Raw genomic sequence first — 22,488 nt, forward strand, 5'->3', positions numbered from 1 at the left:
ACAATTTTAACTTGAGACAATTTAGCTACAAGTTGATGTCAGTTTGGTTATTTTTACACCATTTTGGGGTTGTTTTACCTTAATGCTGACATATGGGAGTGGTTCCATATGAATAAAGCACTACATGAATGCATTGGGAGCAGTGTTTGCATTAAAACAGCTCGGTGATTGTGTTCAGCTGTAGGCCCAGGACAGCACGGCTCTCTGTCGGAGGCACCAGGCTAAAGGCTAAAGCTGCTCAGAGGCTGTAATCCCCGTATGAAACCATCATGGCTGCCACTCGCTGAGCTGTCAAGCTCTCCACAAAAGAAAAGGTAAAAAAAAAAAAAACCCGAGACAACTACACACACAACTACAGCTTCACGATTTATACACGACTCGGTGTGTTTATTTGCCTTAATACGTCGATGCAATGTTGGAAAAAACTGGTTTGGCGTAACTTTGTTGCTACGCTTTTTATTCTTCGTTATTTCGTCTTTTGTAAGCTCTTGTCGCGTCACGTTAACGTGAATTCAAATCACTCAGACGCTATGTCAAAAAAAAGCGTTTTAACAGTTAGCTCAGGTGGTAAACGACAACCGTGTGTTTGCATGCGAAATGTAAAAGGCTTTAGTGGTATGCCAGGGGGACAGTTTTATCGTAACTTTGCAATTCCCACGGCGGTTGTTGCTCGCTACAAAGGCAGTCTCATCACTTTGTTGTGGTTAAGTCGAACTGCACAATGGCCGCACATTCGCCGATTAAACTGCTACTAAGAAGTGCTACCTCAAGCTTTGTATTGGTGCATTTGTCAGTTAATGTGTTTTAATATCGCCTCTAGCGCTAGCTGTGTCTTGAGCAAGTTCACAATCACAACTATTGTGTGGGCAGGTGAGTTAAAGTACATTTTCCTACACCTGGGGGTTGATAAGAATCGAAATTCGTTGCTTTACGCCGGATCTGAGTGGGATGAATTCATATCCATGCAGAGGCCTTTTAAACCCAAGCCAGCAACAGGTGGACTTAACATTAACAATTGCAGCCTGGTGACTGTGAATGCAGCTTTTTTTTATTGGAGAAGTGAGTGTGTGTTAAGCGTGTGGCAATAAGGGATATTTAAGAAGTGACACTTATTGTTTTGGAGTCTTGTGTTTGGATCTTATCGTACCCCCTAGTGGACCCGGATTCACAACTAACCAGTTAGTACTCTGCGTTTTTTCACATTTTAAAAAACGGCTTTAAATCCAATGCAACAAGTCAAAGGGTGCCTGTTTTAGATGCATTTACTCTTGCTATAAAATGCTTTCAAAAGAGACAGCATGTTGTGTGTGTGTGTGTGTGTGTGTGTGTGTGTGTGTGTGTGTGTGTGTGTGTGTGTGTGTGTGTGTGTGTGTTAAGACTGCTGGTTGGATGTGGTTCTGAAATGATATGTATAATATGATTTTTTTTCTTCTTTTTTTTTTTCTGCATTTTCAGAAACCTGAAAGAAAACATGGATTCAGTGGATATTTGCGCAACTACCTCCAGAGGAGATAATAAACCGCGAGATAATAAACGGCACGTCAACAACAAGAATAGAGATTGGCACAAACGGCTCCACCTCAGGAAAACTGCCGCTCAGCCTCCAACTATGCAAAGGGATGATAAGAATGGACCAAAGAAGATAGCAGAGTGGGAGCAAAGCACAGTGTGGCCTTCATCAAAGAACCCCCCCCAGAAAGCACAGCAGGCTCAGACAAATGACAGCGGAAATACACTCAGGTTCACATGCTCTCAATGTAGGGACAACTCGGAATATGTTCCCAAAGACTTAGTGAAACACTTTGAGGAAAACCACACGGGGAGCCCACCAGTTTTTTCCTGTCATACGTGTACTTTCAGTACACATGTGTTCTCCTACCTTCAGGTTCATCTATTAAGCCACAAGGACACTTTTTCTAGTTGCAGCATTTGCAATGACAACGTTCAGCGCACGTGGCCTGAATTCAGTGCACATCTGACTATGTATCACCACCAAAATGGCAAATATTCATGTGAAATGTGTCAGAAATTCTCCACAGGTGACGTTAGAGTATTTTTAGAGCACATGTATGCACATAATTTGGGCCTGGAGGGAGTTAAGGACCTATCGCTGCATACAAAGGACAAGAATAAGTTTGGGCCTAAAAAAACTGATCAAACTTTACGTTGTCAGCACTGTGGCTATGAGGCATCTCAGAAAGGGTTGATTACTAAGCACGTTAAAGCTGTCCATGTTTGCCAGAATGGTAATCAGAGGAAGAAGAAGAAGGAGGGGGATGAGGTTTGTTCCATAGAAATGAAACCAAATGACCCAATCCCAAAAATCAAGCCTAGGTTAACAAGAAGTGCAGTTAGGGAAATGTGCTGGCTGACGCAGGACTGCCTTTCTCTCCCAGGGAGGGAGTTCCTGGATAAATACTGCCATCTATCAGATCCACAAACTACACTAGAGGAGACGCAGCAGTTTTTGATGAAATCTGTTGCCGGGGAAAACGGTGACCAGAAATGGACCAAGGCTCTCAAAACCGTTTGGTCAAATGTCCCCCAAGATATAAATCTTCACCCAAAGTCAGAGAACGGCATTGTGTCGGACTCGTCGGATCTCACCGTGCTGACTGTCAAGAACAAGATAACCGTGGCTCAGAATGGCGCTGCTTACGCCAAAAGGTTGAAAACGATGACATCATCATCATCATCAGACAAGGAAACTGAAAGTGCTCCCGATGACGCTCGTCGTGCAGTTGACCAAAATGGATGTCGGTCAGATTCGAAGGATCGTACACCTTGTCCACAGACTGACGCCAAACTAAATAATGACGTCTCAATGCCAGCCCAGAGTGAGCCACCTGAGTGCACTCAAATGCAGGAAAACAGAGAGAATCAGGAATTAAAGACTGATCAGGGAATTCAGAACAAACCTGTAGAGCCTATGCACGAGGATGGGATTAATACCTCCAGTGAGGTGAAGTTGACAAATGAGAGCGAAGAGCAGACATCTGTTTATAAAGCTGCACCCAAAAACAAGACGCGAAGACGAAAAAGAAGGGCCAGATCTAAAAGAGCGGACAAAAGGTCTTCGGGATTGGCCTTAAAGATAGTGTTGAAGAAGAATCCAGTGAAGGTGAAGCAGTGGGTGTCGCAAAGCTCTTTGTCTCCATCAGTAGGTGGGGTGACGGATGACCCTCATGGACCGCCAAGCCCTCACACAGCACAGGAGGAGACGGCGCAGATTCTCCCCAACCCGCTGCTAACAGAAGAACCCCCGAAGAAGTGGACCAAAGCACCTGAGACTGATCTGGATGGTCCCTCTGAAGCCATGACTGTAAGTCCACAACCAAAGCCAGGGGTAGACCTAACCCCCGGTTGTGTTGCAAAGCCAACAGCGTCTAAAAATATGGACGGAAGCAGGCCCGGTGTGTCACCAACGCATCAGAAAATGCAAAATGACGCAGAGAAGTCCCTCTTGGAAGCAGAAGTCGACGAGAGCGCTTCAGCTTGTAAGACGGGCCGGTCAAATTCGACGGCTGCAGCTGAGACTGAAGTACAGAACGGCCCCGAGAACGCAAAGCTCCAAACATCAGACAGTTATCTGTCGGGCGATGAGATGGCTGCTGATGGAGCGACAACTCAGAGCAGTTGCACCAAGTCTTCCCCTGCCTCCCACCCTGTTATTACAGCAAAGGGTAAGACTGCAAATTATAGTTCCAAGATTTGTTATGCAGTGGCAATTTTCTTGGAATACATTTAAATGTTTTGTTTGATGTTTTGGAATTTCACAATCAAAAGCAATAGCAAATAGGGCTGGGTTAAAATAAGCGATTCTCTGATTGATCTGATATGGGTTAAGCATCCCCAGATTGATCATTTAACATGTCTTTTCCCCATTGATGTATTGGCCATGTTAAGTAAAAAGTACTTGAAATAGTTTTTGGAGTCAATTCTTACTGTAAACATTAACCTGATATTTTTTTAAAAACAAACAAAATACTTTAAAAGTTTCTTTTTGCTTGTACAATTTACAGCAAAGATCTTCAACAGCGGGTTGGGGACCCTTAGGGGCCCCTCAGAGTTACTGCAGGGGGGACCACCAAGTTATTGTTTAATCATTTAAAAAAAAAAAATTGAAAGTTTGAATGTAAATGTCTGAAAATATACATAAACACGTCCAACATATTTAGCAAAGATAAATCATCGTATTTTTGATTTATTTTGTAAATGAACACACCATTGATGACAGGCTTATCGGCCTGTAGCTACGGTAACCACTAAGGTAGCCATCCATCAATCAAGGATTCACTGTATGTTTAGCATTAAAACATGATTTTAATGAATGTCATATTTTCGAATTATTTTAATAGCTTAGTATTGTATGCACCACAAAAAGGTATGTATGAAGGCTTTAGGCCACCCTACACATTATTGTAGGCCCAGTTTAATATGCAACTCAACTTCATACGGTGTGCAGCGGGGGGGGGGTCCTGCTCCTCCTTCTCTCTCTCTCTCTCTCTCTCTCTCTCTCTCTCTCTCTCTCCTCTCTCTTTCAGCTAAGATGTCATTGGCCTAGACATTTAAGACCCCATGATTTCCAAAATAAGTTATGAGAATCTATTTTTCAGTGAAATTTCCCTAACCTAATTGATATCAAATTTGAAATGTAATCGAATCGGGACCTCTGAATCAATTTGATTTTTGGGAGATCTTTGGCAATACCCTGACCTAATAAGAAACCTGTTTTAAAATAAGTGTTTTTTTTCACTTTCTGTCTTGCAGATAAGCTGAACTCTACAGATCTGAGCCTTGGTCTGTCTTCAGAGCCCAGCAATGAGGTTGTTGAGGGGCTGGGAGGCAGAGAGGTGCCCGCTGACTCCTGCCCAGATCTCCTCAGCAACATCCGACCGGAGCCCTCGCCGGCCTCCGGGCATCGGTGGCAGACGCTCTCAAAGAACCTGGAGAGGACCCTGAAGTTGGTAGCCATGAATCCCTCTCAGTTGGTAAAGCGGCCAGCGGGGGACCAGCCTGTTGTGGTGCTAAATCATCCCGACGCCGACATCCCCGCGGTGGCCAGGATCATGGAGGTCATCAACAGGTACAGAGGAGAGGTGCAGAAGGTCGTACTGTCGCGGCAGACCGTGAACGCGCTCGCAGCCATGGACGACGAGGCCCCCGAGGCCCCCGAGGCCAACGAGCCGACGGAGGCCCAGCCCGACTCTGCGGGCCACGCCAAAAACTCAGTGCAGGAGCGATTCATGTTGAAATTGAAACTCCGTAGGTTGAGCAGGAGAAAGTACGAAGTAGTCGGCGCAGTCTCTCCCGGCAGGGATGTCGCGACCAAGTTCCGCTGCTGGTTTTGCGGCAGGCTCTTCGCAAGTCAGGAAATGTGGACGGCCCATCGGCAGCGCCATCTGATGGAGTGGAAAAGGCCAAACTGTGAAAAACTCTTAACTGTCGCGCACACTGGATGAGAAAACCAAAAACTAGTCTGGAAAACGCTGACTTTGCAATATAACAATAATGGAAACGGTGATAGCCAGTCTCAAATTCATTTTTTTTTTAAAGTCTTAATTATGATGGGTCGGTTATGGGAGAATCAAATGATTACTACACCTCCTGGAGGGTTCACATTCTCAGGGTAAACTTTTACCTGGCGTCTCTCTCCCAGTCGGAGTAGCTTGATACAAAGTATTTGTACATTAGGGGTTTATTTGTAAAGCCACACAGACACGGTGTGGATAATTTAGTTCTTTGTATTGTTTGGTATTTTGTGTACGCTTTATAATAGCTTTATTTAAGGTAATTTTAGTACACTGTCTCATAGATTCTTTTATATAACACTGTAATATGTATATTTGCCATACTATCTGAATCAGTTTATGTACGGGTAGGCTCTACAGTGTGGTAGCTATCATATTTATGTTTTTGGAATGGGACGCAGAGATATACCAAAACTGTGTTTAAAGAAGAAGAAAAAAAAAAAAGACAATAAGCTGTTTTATTCTACATTTATTTATGACTCACAGGTTTAGCCTTTGTTTTTCTTTGATTTTATTTTTGGGCCATTAAAAGAATCTGTGTATTTGTAAAAATTTTGTATAAAATCCAAATTATGTTCAAATAATATTAACTGTAAAAGGGGGGGTATATTTTCATGCATTTACGTAGTGAAAGCAAATGTTCCTAAAGACACACTTAATTAAAAAAGAAAAGAAGTAAACCTGTGTTTGGTGATGTAAATTAAAAATTACTAGCAAAATCTTTTTAAAATCTGGACACAAGGCGTGGACGATTTGATCATGCTCCCCCCCCCCCCCCCCCTCCTCTTTTGACTTGAAACAATCGTATCTTTTTAATTGCACTATGAAAGGAGGATTTATATTTCCCATTACCTCACCTTTATCAGGCGTAAGCTTTTGACAATCTCAAGCAGTCTTACTGTGGCTCAGCATTGATCCCTCAGTATTCCCAGCTAGGGAACAGTGGCTCCTGTTTCTGTGCGTTTGTTAGTCAAAGACCATTACACAGGTGCACCTCTCCTGTATGTACTGATGTTGTGCATGGATCCCTGTTTCTGGAACGCACACTTCAGTGTCACTCACTTTTTTTTTTTCTTTCTTCCAATTTAGAATAAGATTTATAATTGTGTATAGTCCAGATAGAGGGACTGTAAGCATATTACCTGAGAGTTTTCACCAAGTGCCTATAGGAATTCTTTTTATGCAACAAATGTGCATGAGTTTGATAGCATAACTTGTTGACCGGACAATAAATGAACCAGTTTTGTCACTCCCTGGTGGCATTTTTGTAAGATGTGAGCTAAAGTATAGAACACAAGAAAAGAGTTTTATTAAAACAAAAATATACAACCTTTGTATTTCTTTCTTTGTGGCTCCCCCAAAGTATTTGCTGTCACAAACAAATTATTTGTCTACTTGCATTTGTCATCTACAGCAACATTGTGTCATTCCTTGCATTCATTTAAATACACTGTTTACCGACTGAGCATTAAAAAAAAAAAAAATCTAAATAAAACCTGAGTTAAAAAAAGATATGAGTCAGTGCCATTTTTGGCTTTGCATGGCCAGCAATGCAAGCAAGTCCAGCATGCAATCCTGTTGACAGGACCTCGAATTAACACTAAAGGAGGAGGAGAAAAGCATCACATAAAGGAGTTCTGGAAACAGTCTGACAGTTAACACAGCAGGTTGGGGTGTGTGAGTCTAGTCCGTTGGCTGTTTGCACTCAGCCGGGGTGTTCTAGGGCCTCACTGGGTAGCACAGTCTGGTGGCTTCCTTGGTGTTACTCTGGCTGTCAATCAGCATCAGAGGAAACTTCTGGTGGTTGTCGATGATGTGGGAGAGGCTGCTGAAATACTGCAAAAAGAGTGGGACAGCGACGACGTTGGAATTAAAAGTTGAAATGGTCTCGAAATCATCAAACTAGGTCAATAAGCTAATTAGGATTTGTTTTCCATTTTCCCAAAGGACTTTTTGAACGATCGAGTGTAGTAACAATGATTGGAAACAACATTGATTGTAAAAGCCTCTTTTAAAAAAAAAAATATGTGCAGTGTCAGATTTAAAAAAACAAAAACTCTTAAAACTGCTATGAAAAATTATATTAGCTTAGTAAAAGTGGACATAAGCACTGCTCCTTTTACAATTGCTTTGTACTCAAAGCCAGACAAAACATTAATTAACCCCTACACACGTCTCTCCCATAGTCCTCAGAGACAGCCAAACTGAAAAGTCCTCCACTGTACCTCCTCCCCTTTCTTCTCTCTTCCCAGCGCGTACTGCTGCGTGGTTGGTATGAAGCGGATGGGGATGTTGTATACTCTGCCCTTGTAAAACACCACTAACGTATATGGCTGCTGTACGTCCTGACCGGAGCTCTTCCTCACCATAAACGCCCCGTCCTGAAACACAAAGGCACTCAGAGTCAGACCCAGCAGGGGGCGATGGGATGTAATCCCCACAGTTCCAAAAAGACAATGGGCACATCCATGTAGTTGCTGATGCCAGACAAAAAAAAAAGAATGTTCAAAGAAGTTAAAGTCCGCAAAACAACTTAATCCTCTGGAAAAAATACTATAATAGTGCAAATAAGGCCCACAACGTTTCAGCCCACAAGATGGCCTTCCCCATTGACCTCTGACCCTCATCTGTTTTTATCACTTCACATGGTCAGATATGTGATATGCGAAAAACAAATTGAAATACTATTCAGACATACTGTAGATATACACGCTAATAATAATCAGATTGGGCAATTAAGATGACAAAATAATGATCTCACTGTTTCACTTCACAATTAAAGGTCCCATGACTTGGTGCTCTTTGGATGCTTTTATATAGACCTTAGTGGTCCCCTAATACCATATCTGAAGTCTCTTTTCATGTAGACCTTACTGGTCCCCTAATACTGTATCTGAAGTCTCTTTTATATAGACCTTAGTGGTCCCCAATACCATATCTGAAGTCTCTTTTCATGTAGACCTTACTGGTCCCCTAATACTATATCTGAAGTCTCTTTTATATAGACCTAAGTGGTCTCCTAATACTGTATCTGAAGTCTCTTTTATATAGACCTAAGTGGTCTCCTAATACTGTATCTGAAGTCTCTTTTATATAGACCTTAGTGGTCCCCTAATACTGTATCTGAAGTCTCTTTTATATAGACCTTAGTGGTCCCCTAATACTGTATCTGAAGTCTCTTTTATATAGACCTTAGTGGTCCCTAATACTGTATCTGAAGTCTCTTTCCCAAAATTCAGCCTTGGTGCAGAATTACAGCCACTAGAGCCAGTCCCACAATGAGCTTTTCTTAGTATGTGCCATTTCTGAGTCTCCAGCTTTTAAGGATCAAGATTCCAGATCGGCCCATCTGAGTTTTTATTTTCTCAAAGGCAGAACAGGATACCTAGGTCTCCTTTTACACCCATCACCATTTCTAGCCACTGGGGTTCAAAGGCAGACTGGTGGAACGCATATTAATGTTAAAAAACCTCATAATAGGGAATTTTCATGCCATGGGACCTTTAATGCATGTAGTTGTTTCAGCCTCCAGTGGGTGTGACTCTCATAAATATAATTCCAAATCCCTGCAGTTTAAGACGGCTGCACATTTTTTAAAAGGTGACATGAATAAATGACACAATGCCTCCAAAAGACAACGTCAAACCAACAGTTGAAGCAGTAATTTTCCCACACAGACCCCTCATTTGGATGACTGGGCTCTCTTAAATTATAAGATTCTTACTTTATTTGAGCAACACAAGACATTGTCAGCAGTCTTGCGGTCACACGTGCCGGCATACCAGGATTTCTTATAGATGTCCTGAAATAAAGAGAACAAAATGGTAAAACACAGCAGGTGCAGAGGATAAAAGATATCACCTTGAAACCTCACCAGTTGATTATTTTGGATGACAAGTTTTCTGAATTTTCATGTTCAAATATGCAAGTGAGGCATTTTCTGATTAAATATGTGCTAATTTATTGGATAAAACCAGGTTCAAAATTCTTTCTTGCTTCATTTTGTTAACATATTAGAGTCAAAGATATGTACAGAGGGCATATATATATATATATATATATATATAATATATATATATAATCTTTTGATAAATAAAAATACTGTCAACAGCCATAAAACAAGCACATTTTTATAGGTCTAAAATGTTTCATGAAACAGGCGATGAATACTATTTATATATGAACAAGCCCCTCTGTAAAAAGATTCAGAATTTAGCTAGGAATGAAACTGCAAAGTTTGGTGTATGTCAGCGCTAATGAAGTAGAGATTTCTATCTCGATTCTAAGAATACTCATTTTGAGGAAACAGCCTTCAAAGACATGGATTGTAAATTTACAACCAGGGGTATAGGGTACAACATCTTGACTAACAGAAAATCCCCATGAAACCTCCCCAGTTGATTACTTCCATTACAACAATTATTGTTTGCATAACAAGATTTCTGAAAATGTTATGTTTCAACATGCAAATGAGGCATTAACTTCTGCTAACATGTGGTGAATTTAGGAGAACTTTACAGGTGCAAATAGACAAAGTGCAGACAAATATGCATCTATAGGTGTATTTACACACACACACACACACACACACACACACACACACCACACACACACACACACACACACACACACACAAACACGCACACACACACGTGTGTCTCACTATCTTTGTGGGGACCAGTCATTGACATAATGCATTCCCTAGCCCCTTACCCTAACCCTAACCATCAAACCTAAATGCCTAACCTTAACCCTCACCCCCACCCTAACCATAACCTAACTCTAACCCTAATCCTAAAACCAAGTCTCATTCCTCAAACAGCCCTTTAACGTTGTGGGGACCAGCATTTTGTCCCACAAAGCTGTCAGGACCCCATAAGTATACTGTATTCCCAGTTTTTGGTCCCCACAAATGTAGTTAAACCTAATACACACACACACACACACACACACACACACACCACACACACACACACACACACACACACACACACACACACACACACACACAGAGTATTCTAAAAGAAAGGAAGCAAAATATCCCAACAACTCAAAATTTAACGTTAATACCATACTCTGTCATTGATGAATGAATGAAGTCATTGGTTCATCTTTACAATATAATGTTGTTAGACCACACCTTATCTTGGTCTATTAATCCATTTTCAGTTGAGACGCTTCCTCTCTCAGCTGGTTCTGGGACAAGAGACACAAACGTAATTATAATGGGGTTTTGTTTGATGACATAGACATGTAACATTTTTGAATTCCTTTCACCTAATGTTAAAGTAAAAAAAAAAGTTGTGTGCATATGGTTGTTGCTGCTGTGGGATGTACTGCACATGGAGCTGTACTTACTGGGGGAGGGCAACTGCTGAAGAGGAATTCTGCAACAGAGACCACAAACAGAGCAGAGCAGAGAAAACACTCAGCACCAAGCTGTGATTAAAGGCAATTTCCCTCAGTCGAGGAGCACTGAAAATTGCATATGTTCCGTGTACATTTAACCCATCGTGTAAAACTGTGTGCTGCATTGCTTACTTTGGTCGTTTCAGGTCCAGTGTAAAAGCTTTTGGTGGAGGCTTCTGGTCAATTTGCGACCCAGGAAGTGTTTGGCCTGTGGAAATCCACACGTATGGTAACTAGACTATGTTTGCTGTTTAGTAATAAGTAGAAGTTGAAGACACTTTCGACAAATGACGTGGATATAGGTTTGTTTCGAGGCTTTAATTCACTCTTCTAACTTCCTTCTTTTTTGAAGTTAGTTTTCTCATGCAAGTTGTTTGTATTACATTGTGTTGTGTTATGTATTTTTTCATGTCTGTAGCCCTGTCCTGGTTGTAAAGCACTTTGGGTCAGCTTATGCTCTTTTAAAATGTGCGGTATAAATGTATATGACTTGACATTACTAGCACTGTAGTACTTGGATCTGGACTCCTCGAGATGTTTTTCTATTGTCTTGGACTTGTTGGTATTTGTCTCAGACATGGCCATTGGTCTCGCCAAATATTCTAGCTGGTCTTGACTAGATACTATAAATACTTTTTAGGCACAGAACACATTGCCTCTAAAGTATCGAGTATTGAAATATGCGTTGTCATTCTATACCCAATTTCAAAACCTAAGGAGTAGATCTCATCAGTGTCAGTAAGCCCATAAGCATGCATCATGTTTGTGAGTGTCTGTCTCACATTACACACTGTAGAGACGCAGGAAAAACTGAGGCATGAGTCATTCTCATTTTGGCCACAAACACAATGTTGGCGAGCGACAGCATAACACAATTTTGTTTTACAAATGACACAAAATTTGTCCGTAGGGCACTGAAGAAGAGGAAACACAAGGCTATCGGCAGAAACAGAACTAAACTCGATCTTGACTGTCTCTCATTTGGACTCAGTCTTGATTTAGACTCAAACCTCTTTGGACCGGGACTTTACTTGGTCTTGACTAGTCCTGGTCTTGGACTCGACATGGGTGGTCTTGACTACTACTGTACATCTACATTCCCATTTAACTGGAATACATTTCATCTGGAAAATGAAGGACTTGTATTGAAGTGCAGCATACGTAAGTGGGAAATTAGATCATCATTGGACACTAAAAGTTGGCAAAAGTTTGCAACTGGGCTAAATTACTCTCTTCAAATAATCCATGGAGTAAATGAAATGTGCGCTGGTAACAATGTGGGTTTAATAGTGTCTCAGGAAGGAAACACTCCAATCATTGAAGCGCCTGGGACTAACTGACTTTATTATGTTTAACACAATCTCTGGTGTGAATAATAATGTGCACATATAGTATCTGAATTAATGTAAACACTTACTTTCAAATTTCCTGGGTTTTAAAGCTGGCCTCTGCAAAAAGAAAAAGTACTCACAGTTATGTTGACAGACATCATCTTATCCCATAAAACACAAAGTAAAACACAAAAAGATTTTCCTACCGGCTTTAAAGGTGGCTTTGGTGAACTCCTGGGAGGAAAAAACAGAGATGATCAGTTATTTCCATGGTAAAGCTTAATCTGGTTACAGTATACAGCGTTCCCACACATTTCCATGGACAAAGTATCAAAACCTTACCATTCATCGGGAGTCGCGTGTAACACAAACAGAACGGTATAGAATACTTTACTCCAAATGAGATTCTTTTATATTTAGGGCCAAAATTGATCTGGATGGAAGGCCACGGGCCAAAAGGTAAATGTTGATGACACTGAAATTGTTGTAGTTTGTTGTAGATAAAAATTACATATTTAATTCAATAGGGAAGTTAACCAGCACTTTGCTTTACATTGCCCTAAAACTCGGATAAAGTAATTCTTAGCTGCACAAAATACGTAAGTACATTTTGTATTCATTACAGTTAACATTTTATAGCACTTTTATAACAAGAGGAGAATTAGCATGGTGAACAAAATCAAAGGGAGCACGGGCCGAACAGGGCTATTAACATTACATAACAAACATTATTAAAAACTTGATGAATATATTTGTTTAGGATTAGGAAATTGTGACAATCATGCGATAAACTGTAATTGATTAACTGCCCTAGTTATGTAACGTTGAAGGTCATCCAAAAAGATAACTGTAACAATTTCACCATTTTACTCAACCTTTCCAGTCCTTAGAAATTAGATTTTAAAATTCTTCTTTTCCACTATTTTTTGGTTTTCCATGATATATGCCCTGAGTGTGTAGCCGATAATTGGAAAAATGTTTGGTTAAGTGATGCTTACTCTCTCGGCAAAGGTTTCGGTAGGAGTGGAGGTGGACCCTCTGCAGGTTTATCACTGGGACCTAGAGGAGCACACAAAGCAAAGACTAGTCATCTACCAGTTATCATGACTCATGTTAGCTTTGGAAGGTCATATGTTGTTACTGTAAGTACTGTAGGTACTGTAAATTATAGTATGATCTAGACCAGGGGTCTTCAACGTTTTCCAGGCCAAGGACCCCCAAACTGATGGCGAGATGGAGCGAGGACCCCCTAATTATATGTATTGTATAAAATTGTGTTATATCAAACTGGTCCTATAGTGTCATGTGTGCATTGATGACTGAAAGACATCTTCCATTTATCTGTTTACTACAGTGTGTTGAATTCATGTTAATGTGTATTTAAAGACATTTCAATTAGTGGAAAAAATTGCATGGGGGGGGGATATAAAAAAAAGTCTAATCAACCAAAACTTTCGCGACCCCCATGCAGTACCTCCGCGGACCCCCTAGGGGTCGCGGACCCCCTGTTGAAGACCCCTGATCTAGACCTATTTGATTTGAAAAGTGTCCTAAGATAACGTCTGTTATGATTTTACACTATGAATAAAACTGAATTGAAAATGGAGCTGTCCATTTAAAACAATGTTTCTTTCCAGTGGCCCCCCCATCCACTATCCAGGTCCCTAATCAAAAGAGATGTATGCTAAATGCCATGAATATTATATTTCTTTATTTACAGACAAGGTCCAGATAAAAACTCAACACATTACAAAAGGGGCTCAGACCAAACACAAACATAAATACGTACATATAGACAAACTGATCCACAAAAAATACCACAAAAGAAACACACATACATACAAATCTACAAATTGCAACGTCCAATAATTAAAACAGGTACAGGTGCGTGTTCCAGTGATTCCATAGTTTTGACGAATATCTGGTATCACTAAGTGCAGGATTGATTATAGCCTTTAAATTTGGATTATTTGACTCAGTTAATCGGCATATAAATCTGTACATAAACTTCCTTAGCACAGCGTGGAAGGTGGGAACATTACACGTCACACACAGATGGCTAGCACTGCTCCATCTTGGACGCTTCATCAAAATTCTAAATGCATCATTGTATGCCACCTTTATATTGGTTATCTTTGCTTTACTGTAGCTGCACCATAGATGAGCTGTATACAGTGGAGTACAGTATGCTCTGAATAGACATATTTTAACTTCTTCAGAAAACATATGAAATTTGCGTGCCAGAGTATTTGCTTGTCCATATAATTTACAGCACTGCCGCTGTATATCATCATCATCACAAAAATTGTCACTGATAATGTGGCCCAAGTATTTTACTTTAGTAACCACATTAAGGTGTTGTCCTGACAAGTAAAAAGAGGGAAAGCATAGCTTCCTGTCCTCCATAGTTCTGACAATCATACAACACTCTTTTTAGCATTGAATTGGATGTCATGCTGTAGCCCATAGTCTGAGCAGACTCTAAGCAGTTGCTGTAGGCCAGCACTATATGGTGACATAACAATTAAATCATCTGCATACATCAGATGATTAATACAGACATCCCCCACCATACATCCAGTTTTACACACTTCCAGTATCCTAGAAAGATCATCCATATATAAATTAAAAAGAACAGGTGACAATAACCCCATTGGTCACTGGGAAAGGAGCCGACGTTGTCTTCCCCCATCTAGCTTGCATAGTTTGGTGGGAATACCAATAATGCAAGATACGTATCAGGTATAGGGGAACCCCCCGCTCTTGTAATTTTCTAAATGATTTACCGTGATTAACACAGTCAAACGCGTTGGATGCATCAAGGAACATTGTTGAACCATGTCTTTCATACTTGGTAACAAGTTCTCTCAGTGCATGTATACACATCTCTGTGCTATGTGGTTATTATATATTCTTGTAACCTATCAAATAGAATTTTTTCCAACACTTTAGAGAGTATATTTGCTTGAGCGATCGGCCTGTAGTTTTCTATGCTTGATACCTTATATATAGGTTTTGTCTTTAATTACTGGAACTAAAAGTACAGGTAACATAGAGTCAGGTAATATACCATGTGCTATTAATCCAGAAAAGCACATAGCAAGTAGCACTGAGACTCTATGGCTTGCATACTTCAGGTGTTCAGCTGTTGTTTGGTCTAGACCACACGCTTTGTTCACAGCCAATTCCTTAATCGCATTGGCACTTCAACAGGTCTAATGACCACACCCTCATCAGTAATGATATCACCAACAGGATAATGAGCACTCTCAACACAGTTCAAAATCTTTCTAAAATGTTTCCCCCACAGCTCAGCAATATTTTCATCCCCTGTGATTCCATCAATGCTGGATGGCAAGGGCATCTTCCTGTCATTGATAACCTTCCTTCACTTCCTTCCAGAATTCATACAAATCATTCTGTTGCAACTTTCTGGCCACAGAATTTGCCCTCATCATCTGCTCATTACTTTTGATAAAACGTACAGCATATTTAAACCTTGCGTTTGCCTTTTTCTTATGCTCAAATTCTGGGCCATACCTGGCTTTACCAGATGATACCCAATTTAAAAAAAGCCTCCACATGGAGTTCAGACACATATTCATTCCATCCTGGTCTAATGTTATACTTTCTTACCCCATGGATTAATAATTTACAGGCAGTAAACCCCCATATTAATGATCACGCCCTAATATTAGGCATGTTATGGTTTTTACTATTGTCATCGAAAATAATCAAAAAAATCATATAATGGAATGGCAACATGCAACATATTTAATAGTTTCCCAGGTATCAAAAAGCCATGTGAATAAAATATTTGTGCGTCAAAAAAATGCAACCTCACATCTGTTTAAATTGGGTAACAACAGCCAATCAGAATGACAAGAACATTTTTTTTTTAACATTCAAACTTCAATAAGGTAGGCCTACACCAACAGCAGCATATCTGAAACCGCTCGCAATTTAACATTCAAATCTTTTTTTTGTTTAAATCTTAATCCATAATCCAATCCATAGACTATATGTTTGATATTGCCTGTCTTGCGAGTAAATAGCTGAAAAAAACTTCCGAAAAAAAACGCAACCCCACTTCGCGCTGCGTTTTGAGGAGGTATGAGAGCCCCTTACAGGAAACAGTAACATCACTAAATCTATCGCTTCCTCAAGAAAGTTTTAAAACACCAGACATAACCCCCTAACAGCCGGGGAGTTTGTGGAGCAGCTGAATGTTTGCCAAACAACAGAGCACACTTGATATATCCAAGGGGGTAAGCGGGCATCCAAGAAGCGTAGCTCCTAAGGCTCCATTTTAATGCTACAAAGCCATCACCTGCCGTTAGCATCTCGTTGACCGCCATTCATTTTGCCGCCACTTTGACAGCAAATAACTTTACATCTGAAGCATTTAAAAACTTAAGTTGTCCATTGTTTATTTCTAAAGAAACACAAAAATGTATAAAAGGCTCCATTACCTTGTATCTCAAGTTATGGCTCCGTAGCAGACGTTTTAGCAAAAATAGGCTAACGATTGTGTCATAATCAAGAGACTAGCGGTTAAGGCCCTATTGAAACTGAAGGAGTTATTATTATTCTTTTATCTGGCAAATTAATTGCCTTTTTGAGGGGCTTAACATATTCAAAAACTCACCAAAATTGGCGGTCGAATCAAGTCTGGTGTGAATGTACGTATTTTAATGGTTTTGGGAATAGGCGCACAAAAACGGCTCGCTTGCGCCCCCTACAAGGTTTTACAAATTGAGCCCCTGCAGTACGTTAAATGTAGACTCACGAAACTTGGTACACGTATGTAACATGTCAAGATGTACATAAAACTCAATCGGTGCCATACCCTAAACCCAACAGGAAGTCTACCATTTTGACTTGAAAGTTCAAAAATAGTGCAATTTTGGCCATTTCCACATGTCGAACTTAAACAAACTCCTCCTACAGATTTTATCTGATCAACTTCAAATTTGGTCTGTGACATCTTGAGACGTTAGATAGATAAAAATAACTAAAAGAAAAACTTTTCATCAAAGGGCATGGTCGTGGCAGGGGGGCCTTTTGTGCATTTTGCCATCGAAACAGGAAGTGGGTGTAACTTGAGTGTAACTTGATTGTCCAACTGTGTGTGAACTTTTCAGGATTCATAAGAGTCCAACCCTGACGACATAGACACGCCAATACTGGCTCAAAGTCATAACGCCACGTAGTGGCAACAGGAAGTAGGCTAGGCTTAAAAGTCAAGGTGCTATACTGGTGGGTATTGACGGACAGCGATACGCAGCGGAACCGATCCGCAGCCATTCTGCAAACGTTTTTTTGAAATTTATACAATCAAAATAAAATCTTTCAAACTAAATACTGCATGAACAAAAAATGTGACCCAGAATTGGGGAGAATTTAACGATACTGGCAGCCAAGGTGACATTGTTTACTGCCGTTAGCATGTAGCTACATGCGACAATGTTAACACTGCAGTAGCTTAAATAAAACAATGCTCCAGCTCTGCCTACTTGGAGGAGATGACCAATCATAGAACACCGGCTTAGAGTTGCATAAGCCATAAAGTAAAAGCTAGAAAAAAAGTGGATAAAAACTGTTGAAACCATAGTATTCTGAACAGAATCTGAATGGGGATTTGTCTAAAATACACGTACCTCATTTTTTGTTTTGGCCGCATTTAACATGAAAATCCGACGGAAAAGCACTGTATGTCCCCTTTAAATCACTTCTTTTAAAACACATTGTTGTAGACTTGCTTTTCGGTGATGCTGTCATTTTTTATTATCTTTCTCATGTCTTTTTTTTTACCAGGGCACCTGTTCATTTCCTTCTGTGTATTGAATTGTGATATTTTTATCAGCTCAGGGGCGGCTGTGGCTCAGTGGTAGAGCAGTTGCCTGCCAATCGGAAGGTTGGTGGTTTGATCCCCGCCCCTGCAGTCATTGTCGAAGTGTCCTTGGGCAAGACACTGAACCCTGAGTTGCCCCCGGTGCTGCGCATCGGAGTGTGAATGTGTGTGAATGTTTATCTGATGAGCAGGTGGCACCTTGTACGGCAGCCCTGGCTGCAGTGTATGAATGTGTGTGAATGGTGAATGTTCCCTGTAGATGTAAAAGTGCTTTGAGCAGTTGTTAAGACTGGAAAAGCGCTATATAAATACAGCACATTAACATTTACATCCTTTAAAGCTGCCCCGACTTCTGTTTTCTCTGTTACCGTGTCTAAATATGTGTATATGTATTGATTATGTGCTTTTGGTTTCTTTGTCAAGGCACTTTGTAAAGTATTGTTTTTAAAAGGGGCTATACACATAATGATATTATTGATATTATTACATGCTGTAATAATTCATGGTAGCAGTATTTCTTTATACAAATTGAAATGGGAAAAAAAACAGTCCTCGTTTGATTTAATACTCACTGTCGGCTGGATGGCAAACTTCATATTCATCGTTGCATGTGGGCTCCTGGACCTGGCCAATCACATTATGGATCAGTCAACTGTGCAGCATTCAGCAAATCTCTGCAAAGCACCTCTTTTTAAATGAAATCTTGCACATTTGTCATGACTTACAATAGTAGGAGAACTCTTCATATTCACTCTGAAAAGGGAAAAACAAACAAACTCATTGTTAGAGTAGTAATAGGAAAGCAATGCAAAAACTGCATAACTTCTACCTAATATCCTACTTTCAGACCTCGAGATGCAATGTTGTGAGTCCTACCTGGGGCTGGGCTTCGGCGGTAAAGAATATGAGTGTGTTGTGGGGATTGGACACAGTCTGCAAGGTAAATGATTAGTCTCAGACTGTAGTCAAAATGTCTTCTTAACCCTCATGTTGTCCTCAGGTCAAATTGACCCCTTTTCCTATGTCAATGTTCTTTTTAACTACCCAATTGTAATTAGCCCAAATAACATGATTGATTCCACACAAAGCTCTTTGGCAAGGACAAATCTCTCCTTTCATTAATTTTGGGGTGTCTTATTCAATTTTCTAGCATTTGAAAAAGTTTTGAAATAGTATTGAGTAAAAGTTGACTCATTCCAGTCTGTGATTATCCATCAACATCCATTCCTTTCATTTTAATCCAAATAATTCTTAATTTCTGCTTTTCTAACTTAAACATTAGGTATAATTTCCTATACATGAGGTTTATTGATCAAAAATTCCAAAAATAACTGTAAAACTAAAGTTAATAAGTTAGTGTTACGTAGTGTTCAAAAAAAGTGACAAACGTGGAAAAAAAGCATCAAAAGTGTTGAAAAAAGGGACAAAAAATGTAAGAAAAAGTTAAAAACATCGATGAAAAGCATCAACAAAAGTGTGTATTTCCAATTTTGACAGGAAGACAACACAAGGGTTAAATACTGTTATTTTATGTTGTATGTCTATACAATTACATGAATGAACCAAAGCTACAACTGTCTCACACTGACCTGGTTGCTGGTAGAGATAATGAGGTTCTCTGTAAAGATCCCAGAAAGTGGAACTACAATGACTCCCACATGTAAATGCATCTTCAAAAATGATTGGAATTGCTGTTAAACAAAAGCCTACCTCTTTGTCAGGAACTTCATAAAAGCCTGAAAAACAAACCAGAGCCAAAATCAGACACACTGCAGAACCACAAAAGCCTCATTTTGGTGCTGGATCGCATTGTTTTCATACTTCAGACAGACATGTCTCTACCCTTGGGGAGTTTTTTTTGTGTTTGGACTAAGGGTTTTTGACTGTCTCTAATTGTAGTGTAGTTACAAAAGCTTTCCATGCATCCTGGCCTATAATCTGTTCCTTCAATACTGTGGACATAATGGAGGCCTCTTTTTCTTCTTCTGTGTCTAGCCATGTTGCTGTAGCAACAAGGTGTAGATTTAAGGCCGGGGCGTGTAACCCCAAATATTTAAACTGAGGTAAATTTGTCCCTTAAAAAATATGAAGAAGCCCACTCCCCAAAAAGAGGCAAAATTAACCGTTGTGGCTCAGAACATGTACGGAAAACAAGTACATGTGTCTACTTAAAGAACACAACAGGAGCAACAAATATAAAAGATGCAATTTTGTGATTTCATACAAATTTAAACTTTGGAGCATCTGGCTTCAACAAGGTCTCACTCTCTGACTGAGATTTGTTTTTGAGATGTACATGATTCTTGGAAAAAAACATCCCAAAACACGTGCAACGTTTTGAATATGCAGACAGTTTTCAACATACAGGGCAAAAAAAGGATTTCCTTTACATAAATGAATAAATGTGCTGTATTTATATAGCGCTTTTCTAGTCTTAACGACTACTCAAAGCGCTTTTATATCATACAGGATACATTCACCATTCACACACATTCATACACTGTGGCCGAGGCACTCCGATGCGCAGCCTCGGGGGCAACTTGGGGTTCAGTGCCTTGCCCAAGGACACTTTGACATGGAACTGCAGGGCCAGGGATTGAACCCCCAACTTTTCTATTGGCAGACAACCGCTCTACCACTGAGCCACAGCCGCCCCTTTGCAACATAAATTGAACATAAATTGATACCTTTGCAACATAAATTGATGCATTCAAATTAACCAGAATGCAGGAAATGAAGGGTTTGGCGCTTGGGTTCCCTAGTTTTGCCGCAACAATGGCTGTAGACGGTTTAAGTGCCCCTTTTTATAGTTCCCAAACTTTTCAGAAGAAGAGCCTTGTTTTAAAGCTCGTGACTGTAAAATCATGTTTTACATTGCATTACAAAGCTTACATGATCCGGGGAGCAGTGAAAAATTAGCAGCTAATTAAATGCAATCATACAAGGGGTGGGTTTACCCAATTATGTGATCCACAGTTTCACAGTACATTTTTAGATGGTGTATTGAACACAGGAGTTGTAATGAGTGCAGCTTATTATGAACACCAGTTGTAAAGGCTGACCCCTTGTGAGCTAGTATTGGGGTACAGCATAGTTGTTGTTGTACTAGTCTATGTCCACAACCTTCCACTTCCAGGATTGCCCCATTGCTGCCAGAAATTCCTTTGTGTTGGAATTTCGGTGCATTTCTGAGGACTATGATTAACTGCTCCTCGGATCTCTGAAGGGTAAATCCAGACAGCTAGCTAGACTATCTGTCCAATCGGAGTTTTCTGTTGCAAAAACTGTTTAAAACGTACACAAAACAAGTTCCTTCACGAGGCTATTTTCCAGAGGCTCCGGGTCTCTGTGAAGCACTCAGCCCCGCCCAGTTGTCTGATTGATTTTAAAGAAATGCCAATAACCTAGAGCACATTTTCCTCTCATCCTGAAATGCTGTGTGGCTCCGCCAGACCCTCCTCCGTAGCGCTGTGGAGGAAGGTCTGGCAAATTCGAGACTATTGTTGTACCTACCAGTACTGGGTGGGCGCTCTTGTAAAGGTGTAGGCATCATGGGACGCTCCCTCCCTGCTCTGCTCCCACCGTGCATCATGGGATCTAAAGAAAGGCATGGGGATTATTATCAGTAGTATGTCTTTTAAAGTAATGATAATCTTTGAATTATTAGGCACTTATCAAGCATGATGTCCGGAGTAAAATATTAACAAAATACAATTGAAGAAACCCATGTAAGCCCCCTCCCCCCAATCCTGTACAACATACTTAATGTTATAGTTCTAGATTTTCCTTCCTTCCTTCCTTCTTTCCTTCCTTCCTTTGACACACTGAGCTCCTCTCTCCTCTCCATTTCCATTTCTGTGCATCCTGTCCAAGAAATGCTTGTTACTAACCCAGTTCAGGTGAGTTTACTCCCTGGAGTTTTCTTTTCGCCCAGCATTTCCTTGGTTGTACACCCCCGGCTCCACCCTGCTACGCTGAACCCATCTGAACCCGCTGAACCCCTCTACATCCACCTATGAGCTGCTTTGCCACGCTACACCCTGTAACGCCCTGCAGTGCCCTGCTATGACGTGAACTGCTACAACTACCCTTTGTAGTCACTGTTCCATTATCTTTATTGGGAATATTATTGCCACTGTGCATCAAACCCCCAACCGGCACCGTCAGACACCGCCTACCAAGAGTCTGGTCTGTCCCAGGTTTCTTCCAAAAAGGAGTTTTTCCTCGCCACTGTCGCACTAGTTGCTTGCTCTTGGGGGAATTACTGGAATTGTTGGGGCTTTTTACATTATAGAGTGTGGTCTAGACCTACTCTATCTGTAAAGTGTCTCCATATAACTTTTTGTTATGATTTGATCTCATT

General features: G+C 40.5%; 2 protein-coding genes across 4 annotated transcripts in view; one reads left to right on the forward strand and one right to left on the reverse strand.

The window, feature by feature from the left end:
• On the forward strand, positions 1-7,034 carry znf518a (zinc finger protein 518A). 2 transcript variants are annotated; one of them, XM_032541033.1, is made up of 3 exons: positions 1-314; positions 1,456-3,683; positions 4,771-7,034. In XM_032541033.1, exons 1-3 carry the CDS (start codon positions 259-261, stop codon positions 5,460-5,462), a joined length of 2,976 nt encoding a protein of 991 aa, XP_032396924.1. In that variant the 5' UTR covers positions 1-258; the 3' UTR covers positions 5,463-7,034. The 2 variants fall into 2 exon arrangements, with proteins under 2 accessions (XP_032396924.1, XP_032396925.1); XM_032541034.1 differs by lacking the exon at positions 1-314 and adding an exon at positions 404-870.
• blnk (B cell linker) overlaps positions 6,309-22,488 on the reverse strand; it is a 22,180-nt gene continuing 6,000 nt past the window's right edge. The window contains exons 8-22 of one of the 2 annotated variants that reach the window (XM_032541048.1): positions 21,639-21,722; positions 19,836-19,861; positions 19,715-19,743; positions 19,002-19,058; positions 18,851-18,878; positions 18,705-18,749; positions 13,270-13,343; positions 12,478-12,505; positions 12,358-12,388; positions 11,073-11,148; positions 10,890-10,918; positions 10,672-10,727; positions 9,256-9,333; positions 7,757-7,912; positions 6,309-7,367 (exon numbers count right to left, since the gene is read on the reverse strand). In XM_032541048.1, the coding sequence (XP_032396939.1) occupies positions 7,251-7,367; positions 7,757-7,912; positions 9,256-9,333; positions 10,672-10,727; positions 10,890-10,918; positions 11,073-11,148; positions 12,358-12,388; positions 12,478-12,505; positions 13,270-13,343; positions 18,705-18,749; positions 18,851-18,878; positions 19,002-19,058; positions 19,715-19,743; positions 19,836-19,861; positions 21,639-21,722 (914 nt within the window). In that variant the 3' untranslated portion in view covers positions 6,309-7,250. Of the gene's footprint in view, positions 7,368-7,756; positions 7,913-9,255; positions 9,334-10,671; positions 10,728-10,889; positions 10,919-11,072; positions 11,149-12,357; positions 12,389-12,477; positions 12,506-13,269; positions 13,344-18,697; positions 18,750-18,850; positions 18,879-19,001; positions 19,059-19,714; positions 19,744-19,835; positions 19,862-21,638; positions 21,723-22,488 lie in introns of both variants that reach the window. The other variant, XM_032541049.1, reaches the window with a different exon arrangement.

This window comes from Etheostoma spectabile, chromosome 17 (genome assembly GCF_008692095.1).
Source record: "Etheostoma spectabile isolate EspeVRDwgs_2016 chromosome 17, UIUC_Espe_1.0, whole genome shotgun sequence".
Lineage (NCBI taxonomy): Eukaryota > Metazoa > Chordata > Actinopteri > Perciformes > Percidae > Etheostoma > Etheostoma spectabile.

Excerpts from the sequence above, each read along its gene's own strand:
- znf518a (XM_032541033.1), top strand. The coding sequence starts at position 259 with ATGAAACCATCATGGCTGCCACTCGCTGAGCTGTCAAGCTCTCCACAA. Across the intron at positions 315-1,455 it reads AGCTCTCCACAAAAGAAAAG|AAACCTGAAAGAAAACATGG; the intron begins GTAAAAAAAAAA and ends CTGCATTTTCAG. Across the intron at positions 3,684-4,770 it reads CCCTGTTATTACAGCAAAGG|ATAAGCTGAACTCTACAGAT; the intron begins GTAAGACTGCAA and ends TCTGTCTTGCAG.